This window comes from Oryctolagus cuniculus, chromosome 7 (genome assembly GCF_051225735.1).
Source record: "Oryctolagus cuniculus isolate XC-2025 breed Fujian yellow rabbit chromosome 7, ASM5122573v1, whole genome shotgun sequence".
Taxonomy (NCBI): domain Eukaryota; kingdom Metazoa; phylum Chordata; class Mammalia; order Lagomorpha; family Leporidae; genus Oryctolagus; species Oryctolagus cuniculus.
In genome coordinates, this window is record NC_142873.1 from 43,566,285 (window position 1) to 43,580,083 (window position 13,799).

Genomic DNA, 13,799 nt, shown 5'->3' on the forward strand with positions numbered 1-13,799 from the left:
ACACTAACACATAAAACAAATAAAAAGACTGCTTAGTAGAGGCAAAACAGAGAATCTGCTTTGACTTCTCCTTTTGTCTAGCTCAAGTACAGTAGAAAATCCTAAGGCTCCATAAAACTCAAGAAAACATTTAGCATACTTGAGTTAACATTTACTGAACAATTTTTATGTGCCAAAACACTGTTTCTAAGTGCTTTATGTGAATTAATTCATTTTATCTTGACAACAATCCTATAAGGTAGGTATTATTATCACCTTCAGTTTCAGACACGGAAAGAGAGAGGTAATTATGGCAGGACGGTTAAAAGCATGGACTCTAGTAATCTAACTAGAGTTAACTAACCCTGATCATATTCCACTCTTTAAACATCTGAAACATAATTTGCAAAGCTTCTATCAAAGACTGTTCCCTGTGTATCTGTAACGCATTTAGGCAACATCCCTGCAAGGAGGCATCATGAAACTAACGTTTAATCACCTCTACTATGGTTAGGAAGTCTGAGGGCGGCTCAGCTAACACTGCCCCAGCATAGCAATGTAAGAGTTGAGCTGTCTATTTTCTTTTTTAAGTTTTATTCATTTATTTTGAGAGGTAGAGTTAAAGACAGAGAGAGGGAGAGAGAGGTCCTCCATCCTCTAGTTCACACTCCAAATGGCTGCAGTGGCTGGAGCTGGGCGGATCTGAAAAGCAAGAGCCAGGAGCTTCTTCCGGGTCTCCCACGCGAGTGCAGGGACCCATGGACTGGGGGCCATCTTCTACTGCTTTCCCAGGCCATAGCAGAGAGCTGGATGGGAAGAGGAGCAGTCTGGACTTGAACCCACGCCACAAGCAGAGGCTTTAGTGCACTACGCCCCAGCGCTGGCCCCAGCTGTCTATTCACACCTGGAGAACTCAAGCAGGGAGCAGAACAGCAGAATTCCGGAAATCTAGGCAGTTCTTGTGTGTATCACCTTTCCCGAGGAAGGTTTAGTTAAAAACACACCTTCAGTGGAAGTACATCACAATTCAATGCACACTGCTCTGGAGGTTAGCCATGACCTGGCGTCCTTTATGTATTAGTTTTGTATTGCTGCTGTTAACAAATTACCACAAATTTAGTGGTGGTAACACAACACAAATTTATCCTCTTACACTTCCACTCTTCAGAAATCAGAACCTAAAGCATCAGTAAGGTTACACTCTTATGAAAGGAGAGAGCCTCTTTTCTCGCATTTTCCAGCTTCTGGGGGCTTCTTGGCTCCGGGCTTCCCTTCAACTTCAAATTCTGCAATGGTGTTTTTCTCACCTTTCATCATTTCTGATACTGACTCTGCCGTCTCCCTCTTCCATCTTTTAAGGACTCTTGTAATTACCCTGTGCTGAGCCAAGTACCCGGCTAACGGGCTGCCCTCTTAAGGTCAGCTTAGTTCCACCTGCACCCTCCAGCTTCCCTCTATCTTGGGTTGGAGGGATCAGGCCTTGGACACATTTGGGAAAACGATTATCCTGTTTTGCATACCTTTGTTGGTTCAAATAATTCGCGGTCCATTCATTCAATGAGGTCATTTTATCACTACATTTTAGTCTCTGGTAGGCTCTAAAGCATCCACGAAAGGACAGAACACTATCTTGCTTGTTTATACCTAGCTGACAATTCAGGAGTCAGTGTAGTTACTGAAAGCTACTTGAATGCAGACTTTAACTTTTCTAGACATTGGTATTCTGGAATTCCATTAAAGTGTTTTTTGGTAGCACACTCAGTTATGTTGCTGATGAGAAATCTGATTATGAAAGCAATGTGATATGGTGAAAAAAGTCTAAAGACCAAATTACTGGACTTCTCTGAGCCCAGGCTTCTCATCTATAAAATGGGGATACGATTCTCTATCTTAAAGGGTTGCTTATCATAATGATTAAACAAAAACACTGTTCTTTTTTTCTAAATTTGAATATAGTTTTACTGAACTATATGTCATTTCAAAGCAAAAGTTTATGATGTCAATTCATTACATGAATTTAACTTTTTATTTATGTATTTCATTGTAGCGCTGTGACAACAAAATGACATCTATGTAGCAGAGCATACACAAATCAACAGGAAGCTGTAACTTTTCATTACACCACTGCCAGAATACTTAGCTTTTTGTTGGAGACTAAGCAACACACGCTTTCTCTTCTGATATTTAAATAACATTCTTTCAGTATTTCCATGACCTGTTTTGCATTAGATTACAAAAGCACATGGAAGAAATGTTACACATAGTCCCTGCTCTCAAATAAAAAAAACTGTTGGAAGTGTGATATATTTGCATACACGAAGAATTAAAGGGAGATCAGTGTAAACTTAAGTGCAGTCTTTGAAAGAGCTGGGACTTGGGATAGTAATTCAGGCTGACTTCCTCTGTATCTTAATAAAACAACAAACAAAATCTGACCCATAAATTCCAAAGGGGATATTTAGGATTCGCTGCTTAAATTTCAGAGCTTGAATTGGCTTTTGAGTTCAGTGAATATAGGAGTGATATTTGAATTATTCCCTAAACCCCTACGGGTCCACAGATGTGAAAGAAAAACCCAAGTAGATCCTTCCCCAAAATTATTCTGCTTTACGGTAAAAACTACTATATTCTATGAACTTCGGGGTTGTCTGCGGATATTAACAGTCTATATTTTTCCTGAACCCCATCAAGAAAAGTCAGTGCAGAATTTTGAGAAACAAACAGTAGCCACAGAAATCTGACAGGCCTAGCGTCGCATTCTTCTGTTAAGGATTTGGAAGGATATAACACAAACTACCAATTACACCCACAAGCCTTATCAACACCAAGTGTAAGCGATAACGTGGAAATGCTTCCCTGCGCCTACTTTATATTCATTATCTTATTTCACGCATCAACCTGAAGGTACATTTGGAGCTTACTAATTTCTACGTTCAGTTTTTGATAAGGAGCGAAGAAAAACACCACGCTTAAGGAGTCACAGGACAGAATTAGGAATGCATGGTCTCTTCATCCTCCAACATCAGGCTGCCTAAAGAGGTTGAAGCCCGAAGGGCACAAAAACGTCGCGTCCTGGCAGTGGTTCGGAATGCCAGACACCCAGCAACGACAGAAACCGAACGGTCGCGCCGCCTCTCCCTTGGGTCCCAGCTCCGCAACCCCGAGCCCGCGAGAAAGCCCCCCAGGAGGGGCGCCGTTCACCGGCCTCACTCCCCACCCCAATTCGGAGCTCCGTTGCTTTCCCGTGCCGGCACGTCGCCTTACCGTGAACCGAGGACCAGCATGCCTCCTGCGGGGACCGGCACACACCGTCAGCTACCACCGGCTCCAAAGCGCCAGTCCCGCAACTGCGAAAAGGCTCAGGTGGTATGGCAGGAAGCTACTCAACGCGCAGCCGCCGCGGCCTCCACCCGCCGGCCAGCAGAGGGGCGCTGGGTGGCCCGAGACCCGCTCAGCGCGGCCCGCGGGCGGCGAGAGAAAGCGGGCCGTGGCGCCGCGGCGCCGAGCCCAGGGAGGTAGGTAGTGGTAGGGCTCTGGCTGCCAGTCGGGTAATTCCAGTAATAACGGCAAGCTCTCGCCGCCTTCGCCTGTCCTTTCCTCGCCCGCCCTTGCAGCTGACAGGAATGGAACAGTCCCGCGGCGGGGATTGTGGGAGGCGCACGCGCACGGGGTGGAGAGTGGGGGGGCGGAGGAGGCGGCGGCGGCGGCGGCAGCGGCCGTGGGGGCGGGGAAGGGGGGGAGGAAAGAAGAGGAGGAGGAGGAGGAGGCTTGGGCTCGCGCCGCCGAAGGTACGCGTGAGGGCCTGCGCCACAGCCGGCTTGACAGGGGCCGAGAGGGAGAGGCGGACCGCGCGAGGAGGCGCCGCTGAGCGAACGCGTACGGGCTGGCGGGAGCGCGGGGCGGCCGAAGGTGGTGGTTGGTGGGAGCAGCGAGCGACGAGTCCAGATAGATTCGTACGCGTGCCGGAGGGCGTGCGCGCTCCGCGGCCGGAATCGGGTGGGGAGGGGAGGGAGGGGAGAACGCGAGGAGGGAGGAGTGGGAGGCGGGGGGGCACGAGGCGCCCTTCGCTCCCTCCTCCCGCGGAGCTGCCGCCGCCGCTGCCGCTCTGCCGCCGCCGCCGCTCCCGCCGCCATTTTGGGTTCGCTTTGCGGAGGGGGAGACGATCCCCGTCTCGGGTGCGGGACCCGCCTCCCCTCAGTTTCCCCGCTTTAGCCCTACGCCTTTCCCTTCTCTCTCGCATTTCCGCCAGTCCGCTTAGCCGCTGGCCGCCTCCTGACAAGCGGGAGGGATCCGCTGTGGACCAAGGGAAGCAGAGGCGCCTGGCGGCCACCCCCTCTTCCCCACTTCCCTGCACTCTCATCGCTCTCGGCCTCGGCCTCTGACACGGTGAGTAGAACGGATCGGGCAGGCCTTGGGGCCTAAGTACGCTCTCTGCGACTCAGTCCTCGGCTTCCTGGGAGCTACTGTCATCTCCCCGGACCTGGACCTCCGGGAGAGCGGCGGTAAGGATGGGGGAGGGGAGAGTAGGGAAGGGGATCCTGAGCTTACCGGGAAGTCCCTTCAGGCGGGGGGTGAAGGGGTGTCCCTGACAGGCGGGCTCCTAGCTTGGGGGAGGGGGCGGGAAAGTAAGCGAGTGGAGGAGGAGGAGTCAGCTGTGCCCCTGACAGGTTATAGTTTGCGTCCGGAGGCAGGATTGGAGCATCTCCCATAGTCGTCCAGCGTGTATGTGTGGAAGGGATGGAAGTGGCGCGGAGCTGCTCTTCAGAGGGTAGTTTACCTGTGTGACAGGTCCGTGGTGTCCCTGACACGCGGAACTCTGTGTAGGGACGACAGGACGATCTCCGTGTTACAAGTTTCAGAAATGTCACTGGTTGGTTTGTGCATGGGAAGAGGTGTTTTTGGTCTAGAAGACAGATGAACTGTTGGTGTGGAGCGGCCGTGTGTGTGTGTGTGTGTGTATGTGCAAGGATGGAAAGTGTTTCCGAAGAGTTTGCCTGGGTTTGTGGAAGTGTAGTGGAATTCCCCTTGTGAGTTACTTGTTTCTAAAATCCGTGCTGGTGTGGTCTCTGCCGGTTGATTCATGTGGATTTCAGGGATTGGAAGCGCTTGATTGCTTGTTGGGTAACAGCAGTAGTTGTAGTATTCTAGACGATCTAGCAAGTGCAAAGGGTCTTCAGAAACCTTGTGGAAAATGCGTGTTTTGAAGAAAGTATGATTTCAAACATTTTTGCACGGAGAGAAACATCTTGTAATTCTGTTTTCCCATGAGCTTTTTGAAACACCTTGGCATGTTTGGGTCAGAGAGGGAAAGAAACTTGGCATAGTCACTTGTGGTCTTAAGAATAGTTTGTGCCTTTGAACAGAGTGAATTGTAGAAGATGTGAAGGCCCACAACGTCTTTGACAGAGTGATTGCTACGAGGCTATAAGGAATGGGTGGCTTTTTTGTTGATAGGGATTTCTGTTAACACCTTGTAACAGAATAAAGCTTTTCTGTTCTGAATGCTCTTCCATTTCTTCATGATCCTAAGTCTCTGAAAATGGTAGGGTAGATATTTTCTCCCATTTTACCAAATAGGGAAGTGAAGCATAAAAGGATAACTTTCCCAAGGTCACATGTTAGATTGATGACAAAGTTGGGAGTATAACTACTACTAATCCAGTAGAATGTGTGCCGTACCATGGTTCCTCAGGAAATCCTTTTCAGCAAATCCAAGTGTGTTGAGAAGATAGGGGCATATGGTTGTATTTGGGAGACCAGTTTGTTAGACACGTGTATGGAATGTAGGTTGTCCCTGCCAGTCTGACCTACCTAATATTTGTATCATGACTGTATTGTGTTTATAGGGGAAGCAGAGTATTTTTCACAGTCAGCTTGTATGTTTGCGGGAAAGAAGGCTTTTACAACTTAACTTGTACCACAGAAACTGTATGGGCGCTGACAGCCTGTCTGTCTGAGGGAGAATTCTCTCATTCATTCAGCAGATATTTATTGTATACCTATTTAGTGAGTGGTCCCTCCCTCTGGGGTGAGAATAATCAAAATATCACTGTTAAAATAGCCTGGGTGCATGTGAGGGAGAGTTGTTGTCACAGTCATAGGTAGTTGTGTTAAGTTGAGTGAGACAAACAAGTCAGGGTGGAATTGAGACCAGAAAACTTTCCTTAAGAATCTGTTCTGGGGCTGGTGCCGTGGCGCACTTGGTTAATCCTCTGCCTGCGGCACCAGCATCCCATATGGGCACCAGTTCTAGTCCCGGTTGCTCCTCTTCCAGGCCAGCTCTCTGCTGTGGCCTGAGATAGCAGTGGAAGATGGCCCAGGTCCTTGGGCCCCTGCACCCACGTGGGAGACCAGGAGGAAGCTCCTGGCTCCTGGCTTCGGATCGGCGCAGTTCCGACCATTGTGGCCATTTGGGAAGTGAACCAATGGAAGGAAGAGCTTTCTCTCTCTCTCACTGTCTGTAACTCTACCTGTCAAAAAAATAAAAATAAAATCTTAAAAAAGAATCTGTTCAATTGGGAGGGAATGTAAGTCTTTCAAACAATTAAGTATGGAAAGGTATAGAACATAGGGGTATTTAAGAATCTAATGGGGTGGCCAGTTTGTGATAGAGTATGCCTTCTTTGGCATTTTCTTTTGGCATTTATGACTATACTGTTTTGGGATTTGGGATTTATTAATATATGTGCCTGTGGATATTGAAACTTCTTGGCTGGGCTGAAGGATTCTTCGAAAGACTAATTTTATAGTAAGGATCCCCTTTATGAATATGAAGGAAGGATGCCTAAACTAAGCCAATTGACTGCATTCCTCTGGAAAGTGGAATATTTCTTGATATGCTAGATTAGCAGTTCCTAAAAGTTTTTTTGGGTCTCTTATCCTTCTGAGAATCTAATAAAAAACAGGTTGGGCCCCCACATTAGAAAATTAGCATAAAAGGCACAGTCCCAAGAATTGTGCGTAATGTTGCAAGAACTTAACCTGAAATGAAATTGAAGCAGTTTATATTTATGTCTTGTTACACAACCTTTTAAATTTTGTTTTAAAGTAGAGATGTTGGTATGAGTTTAAGAGAGTCTGTGACAGTATTTGAACATGTTGATGATAAATAGAACTTTAGGATCTGCATTTTTAATTTATCTTTTTTTTTTTTTTTTAACATTTATTTAGTTTTTTGAAAGGCAGAGTTTGAAGGAGAGACAGAGAGGGATCTTCTGTCTGCTGGTTCACTCCCTAAAAGGCCACAACTGCTGTAGCCAGGATCCTGGAACTCCCTCCCATCTAGGTCTCCCATGTGGGTGCCAGGACTCAAAGACTTGGGCCACTGCTTTCGCTGGGCATGTTAGCAGGGAGCTGGATGGAATGGGCCCTGAATGGGCCCTGACTGCAACCAGCACCCAGATAGGATGCTGGCATCACAGGCGGAGGCCTGACCTGCTGTGCTACAACACCAGCCTCTAACTTACCTTTTTATTCTTCGCAAACTTTTTCAGTATTAGTACATCATTCTGAATCAGGTGGTAAGGGGTCACAGTGTAGCACAAGTATATATAGTTTTATTCTTTCTCAGTGTACTTTATTTTTAAATTCTTGAGAAGCTGACTTATGTTTTTTTCAGTTTTGCATTGGGACAGAGGTGGTTTGAAGCTTATTTCTTGGAGTTTAGCTTAGTTATAATGAATATTGAGTTAATCCCTTATAGAAGACAGATAAAATGAAGGGCCTCTGTAGCTGAAGAGATTCTGATTCAATTGCATCTATGAATTGTATGATGATAGGGACTCTCAAAAAGGTCTAGTAGGAGGGAAGAGTATTCCTACAAGTTGAGATTTCATGACTTAGTTGCAAGAAGTTTTTGTCATTATTTATGCTTGGAAAGTTGTAATATCTTCATACTCCATATGCAGCTTTGTGGCTAAAAAATGTTTCAGTGTTATCTGGTGATTTGTGTAAAAGAACTGTCTAGTTTGAAAGAGGCAAACATTGGTTGAATTTCTTATCTTGATTTGTCTTTTTGTTTTGTTTGAAAGTATGACCTTTGTTTATTTTATCTGAGAGAGTGAAGCAGAGACAGAGACATACCTCCCACTTGCTGGTTCATTTCCTAAATGCTTAGACTGACTAGGACCTGGGTGGAAGCTGGGAGCCTGGATCTCCATCTGGGTCTCCCATATGGATGGCAGGAACACAAATAGTTGAGCTATCACCTTTTGCCTCGCGGAGTGCACATTGGTAGGAAGCTGGAATCAGGAATAGGGCTGGAACTGAACCAGGCTCTCTGATATGCTATGCAGGCATCCCAGGGCAGGGGGCTTCCTAACTGCTGAACCAAACACCCGCATCTTCATCTTGATTTGTTGTGTACAAAGGTCTTAATGTCATTTTTCAGCATACGGACATCTAGAAAACCTTTCTGGGGTGAAATCTAGTAGCTGTTTGACAGACTACCCATAATCTAGTATTGGGGATTAAAAGTAATGACTGTATTGTTGAAGAGTAAGAAAGTTGGGCCAGCATTGTGATACTGCAGGTTAAGCTGTGCTTGTGATGCTGGCTTTTCATATCAGTGCTGGTTTGAGTCATGGCTACTCTACTTCTGATCAGCTTCTTTCTCATGTGCCTGGCAAGGTTTGCTGAAGATGACCCAAGTACTTTGGTCCCTCCCACCCATATGGAAAACCAGGATGGCGTTCCTGGCTCCTGGCTTGACCTGACCCATACCTGGCTATTGTAGCCATCTGGCGAGTGAACCTGTAGATTGAAGATCTTTCTCTCTGTCTCTTCCTCTCTCTTGCTCTGCCTTTCAAATAAGTAAATGAGTAGACCAATCTTTTTTTAAAAGCAAAAAATTCATGCCGGTGCCGCGGCTCACTTAGCTAATCCTCCGCCTATGGCGCTGGCACCCTGGGTTCTAGTCCCGGTTGGGGCGTTGGGTTCTAGTTCTGGTTGCTCCTCTTCCAGTCCAGCTCTCTGCTGTGGCCTAGGAAGGCAGTGGAGGATGGCCCAAGAGCTTGGGCCCTGCACCTGCATGGGAGACCAGGAGGAAGCATCTGGCTCTTGGCTTCTGATAGATGCAGCATGCTGGCCTTAGTGGCCATTTGGGGGTGAACCAGTGGAGGGAAGACCTTTCTCTCTGTCTCTCTCTCTCTCTCTCTCTCACTGTCTAACTCTGCCTGTAAAAAAAAAACACACACACACCAAGAAATTCAGAAAGGTATTTTAATAGGACAGGCTGCAGGATTCAATAAGATAACGGAGAGATCTTATGGAAAACGGTCTTTCATTATTAGCATGACACTAATATAAGAACGTCATTTGGCCTGTGCTGTGGCAAAGTAGGTTAAGCCTCCACCTGTGGCACCGGCATCTCATATGGGCGCCAGTTCAAGTCCCAGGTGCTCCACTTTTGATCCAGTTCCCTGATAATGGCCTGGGAAAGCAGTGGAAGATGGTCCAGGTGCCTGGGCCCCTGCACTCACTTGGGAGACCCAGAAGAAACTCCTGGCTTCTGATTGTCTTAGCTCTGGCTATTGTAGCCATTTGGGGAATGAACCAAATGGAAGAGCCAGTTGGAAGACCTCTCTCTGTTTCTCCCTCTCTCTGTAACTCTGCCTCTCAACTAAATAAGTAAAATCAAAAAAAAAAGAAGAAGAAGAAGAAGAAGAAAGAAATGTCCTGAATAGCCACACATGAAACTTAACTGTCTGCTGGCATTCCCACAGTCTGCCTTGGGCCTGTTTGCTGCTGCAGTGTGGGAGTCCACTGGGCCTGGGACTGTCAAAGCCAGGCAGTGGAGGATAAATCTTTAAAAAACAAACAAAAAAGAGTGTCATATTAGAGCTAGTGTTCTGGAACAGCAGCATCCCATATGGACACTGGTTTGAGTTCTGGATCCCTTGCTTCTAATCCTACTCCTTGCTAATGTGACTGTAAAAGCAGTGGAAGATAGCCCAAGTCCTTGGGCCCCAGCACCCACATGGATGACCTGGATGGAGTTCCATGCTCTTGGCTTTGGCCTGGCCCAGCCTCAGCCATTGCAGTCATTTGGGGAGTGAACCAGTGGATGGAAGATCGATCTCTGTCTTTTCCTCTCTCTTTGTCACTCTGCCTTTCAAATAAAATAAATCAGAAAAAAAGTCATGTAAATGTGTTTAAAGTTTAATCTTTTCTCAGATATTTAATGCCTAGTATATTCATGGTGTAATTTTTTATAACATATATGTGTGTATATATATGTGTATGTATATGTATAATCTCTTATATGAGTCAGATACTTCACAGTTTTAAAAATGCTTGTAATTACAAAAATTGATTCAAGATTTATTTTTTTGGTATTTGCCTTTTGTTTAAAGATTTATTTATTTATTTATTTGGAAGGCGGAATTACAGAGAGGGGCAGAGAGAGAGAGAGAGAGAGGTCTTCCCTTCACTGGTTCACTTCCCAAATGGTCGCAACAGCCAGACCTGGGTTGATCCAAAGCCAGGAGCCAGGAGCTTCTTCTGGGTCTCCCATGCGGATGCAGGGGCCCAAGGACTTGGGCCATCTTCTATTGCTTTCCCAGGCTATAGCAGAGAGCTGGATAAAAGTGGAGTAGCCAGGACTAGAACTGGCACCCATATGGGATGCCAGCACTGCAGGCAGCAGCTTTACCTGGTACGCCACAACGCCGACCCCAATTCAGGATTTTAAGGAACAAGAATGGAAAAGGAGGGGTGGATATTTAGCTCTGCATTGAAATACAGTTTGGGACACCAGCATCCTATCCTGGTATGCCTGGTTCCAAAAACAATTCCTCCCCTTCTGATTCAGTTTCATGTTAATATGCACATGGAAGGCAGCAGGCAGTGGCTCAAGTACGTTGATCTCCGACACTCTTGTGGGAGGCCCTATGGATTTCTAGGCTCCTGGCTTTGGTGGGGGGGGGCCTAACCCCAGCTGTTGTGGGCATTTGGGAGTAAGTAAATCAGTGGCTCAAAGATCTCTCTCTCTCTTTTTTTTTTTTTTTAATTTGACAGGCAGAGTTAGACAGTGAGAAGAGAGAGAAAGGTCTTCCTTCCCTTGATTCACCCCCTCCCCCCCCCAAATGGCCACTATGGCTGGAGCTAGGCTGATCCAAAGCCAGGAGCCAGGTGCTTCTTACTGGTCTCCCATGCGGGTGCAGGGGCCCAAGCACTTGGGCCATCCTTCACTGCACTCCCGGGCCACAACTGAGAACTGGACTGGAAGAGAAGCAACTGGGACTAGAACCCGGCACTCATATGGGATGCTGGCGCCGCAGGGGGAGGATTAACCAAGTGAGCCATGGTACTGGCCAAAGATCTCTTTCTTTCCCTCTGTTTCTCTGCCTTTCACATACTGTGAAATTAAATAAATAAAATTTTAAAAATAGGGGCTGGTGCTATGGTGTAGTAGGTTAATCCTCTGTCTGTGGTGCCAGTATCCCATATGGACACCAGTTTGTACCCTGGCTACTCTGCTCCTCTTCTGATCCAACCCTCTGCTTGTGGCCTGGCAAAGCAGTGGAAGATGGCCCAAGTGTTTGGGTGCCTGCACCAATGTGGGAGACCCAGAAGTTCTTGACTCCTGGCTTTGGATTGGCCCGGCTCCAGCCATTGCGGCCATTTGGGGAGTGAACCACCAGATGGAAGACCTTTCTTTCTGTCTCTCCCTCTCTCTGTCTATAACTCTACCTCTCAAATAAATAAATAAAATCTTTAAAAAAAAAAACATGGAAGAGGAATTTTATGTCTTTTTTTTATTCTTAAAGATTATTTTACCAGGCTGGATTTGTGGCATAGCAGGTAAAGCTGCTGCCTGCATCACCAGCATCCAGTATGGACACTGGTTTGCATCCCAGCTGCTTGACTTCCTATCTAGCTCCCTTTTAATGCTCCTGGGAGAGCAACAGAGGATGGCCTAAGTGCTTGGGCCCCTGCATGCATATGGGAAACTCAGAAGCTCCTGGCTTTGGCCTGGCCCAGCCCCAGCTGTGGTAGCCATTTGGAGAGTTGACCAGCATGTGGAAGATCTCTCTGTCTTACTCTCTTTCAAATAAATAAAATAAACTTTAAAAAGAAGATTTATTATACTTGCTAGAAAAGCAGAGTGACAGAGGGGCAGAGAGAGAGAGAGAGAGAGAGAGATAAAGATATCTTCCGTCAGCTGGTTCACTACCCAGATGGCTGCCACAGCTAGGGCTAGACCAGGCCAAATTCAGGAGCCTGGAACTCCATCTACCCTGAGGCTTTGTTCTGTGTTTTCCTCTATGCCTTACTAGTAAAGAATTTGCCACCTTGGCTGGCACCGAGGCTCACTTGGCTAATCCTCTGCCTGCGGTGCCGGTACCCTGGGTTCTAGTCCCAGTTGGGGAGCTGGATTCTGTCCTGGTTGCTCCTCTTCCAGTCCAGCTCTCTGCTGTGGCCCGGGAAGGCAGTGAAGGATGGTCCAGGTCCTTGGGCCCTGCACCCGCATGGGAGACCAGGAGGAAGCACCTAGCTACTGGCTTCGGATTGGCATGGCTCCGGCCGTAGCGGCCATTTGGGGGGTGAACCAACAGAAAGGACCTTTCTCTCTGTCTCTCTCTCACTAACTCTGCCTGTCAAAAAAAAAAAAAAAAAAAAAAAAAAAGCCACCTTAATTCCTGTCCAAAGTTAATTTGCACATAGTACAGAAGTCTTATTGTGTTGTAGGTGATGGTCTCCAATTAAATAATCTCATATTGTTATTTGAGTTATGAGTCTAAATCTTTTAAAGGTAATATACAGTTTTGCTGTAGTCTGTCTCCCAGGTGGCTGGCAGAGGCCCAAGTACTTGAGCCATCTTCCTCTGCTTTCCCAGGTGCATTAGCTGGGCGTTGGATTGGAAGTGGAGCAGACAGGCATCAACTGGCTTTCCTGTAGGGGAACTCTGATATGGATGCAAGTGCTGTAAGCGGTAACAACCCGCTGTATCGCAGTGACACCCTTAACCCCCATGTTGTTTGCTAAAAGTAAAGACAGTATGGCTAGGTGGTTTTTGTTTGTTTGTTTTACAATATTAGCAATTCTATTTGAGGTTCTATTCTTTTTTAAAATTTTTTTTATTTATTTGAGAAGCAGAGAGAGAGAGGGGTCTTCCATCTGCTGGTTCACTCTCCATATGTCTGTAACAACCAGGGTTTTTCCAGGTTGAAGGTAGGAGCTAGGAACTCAATCTAGATCTTCCATGTGTTGGAAAAGGACCCAAGTACTTGAGCCATTTGACCTGCTACCTTCCAGGGTGTGAACTAGCAGGAAGCTGGAATCAGTAGTGGAACCAGGATTTGAACCTAGGCATTTCAGGTACAGGATACTGGCATCCCCAATGGCATTTTTAACCCCTGCACCAGGCACCTGACCTGAAGCTTTGTTCTGTTTTCATCTATGCCTTATTGGTAAAGAATTCACCACCTTCATTCCTGTCCAAAATTAATCTGCACACAGTACAGAAGTCTTACTGTGCTATAGGTGTTGGTCTTCAGTTAAATAATTTCATGTTATTTGAATTATGGGCCCAGGTCTTTTGAAGCGCTGGCCCCTGTTTTTATATTTTAAAATTCATTTTTTATGGGGCTGGCGCTGTGGTGCAGTGGGTTAAAGTCTCGGCCTGCAGCTCTGGCATCCCATATGGGTGCTGGTTTGGGTCCCCGCTGCTCCTCTTCCATCCAGCTCTCTGCTGTGGCCTGGGAAAGCAGTAGAGATGGCCCAAGTGCTTGGGCTCCTGCACCTGCATGGGAGACCTGAAGGAGGCTCCTGGCTCCTGACTTCTGTTTCACATCAGCTCTGGCTGTTAAAGTCATTTG

General features: G+C 46.8%; 2 protein-coding genes across 34 annotated transcripts in view; one reads left to right on the forward strand and one right to left on the reverse strand.

The window, feature by feature from the left end:
• Positions 1 to 3,349, reverse strand: part of DAP3 (death associated protein 3) — a 41,938-nt gene extending 38,589 nt beyond the window's left edge. For all 5 annotated transcript variants that reach the window (XM_089299862.1, XM_051857222.3, XM_051857221.3 and 2 more), the window contains exon 1: positions 3,244 to 3,349. Coding sequence is in view for 3 of the 5 variants with exons in the window: in XM_051857222.3 (XP_051713182.1) it covers positions 3,244 to 3,263 (20 nt within the window). In the remaining 2 variants the exon portion in view is untranslated. The remainder of the gene's footprint in view (positions 1 to 3,243) is intronic.
• Positions 3,350 to 3,523: 174 nt separating this feature from the next.
• ASH1L (ASH1 like histone lysine methyltransferase) overlaps positions 3,524 to 13,799 on the forward strand; it is a 215,791-nt gene continuing 205,515 nt past the window's right edge. For 4 of the 29 annotated variants that reach the window (XM_070077561.2, XM_089299833.1, XM_089299834.1 and 1 more), the window contains exons 1-2: positions 3,667 to 3,767; positions 4,229 to 4,365. The gene's annotated coding sequence lies outside the window, so the exon portion shown is untranslated. Of the gene's footprint in view, positions 3,856 to 3,900; positions 4,482 to 13,799 lie in introns of those variants that run through there. The other 25 variants (XM_070077533.2, XM_070077538.1, XM_070077556.1 and 22 more) reach the window with 23 other exon arrangements.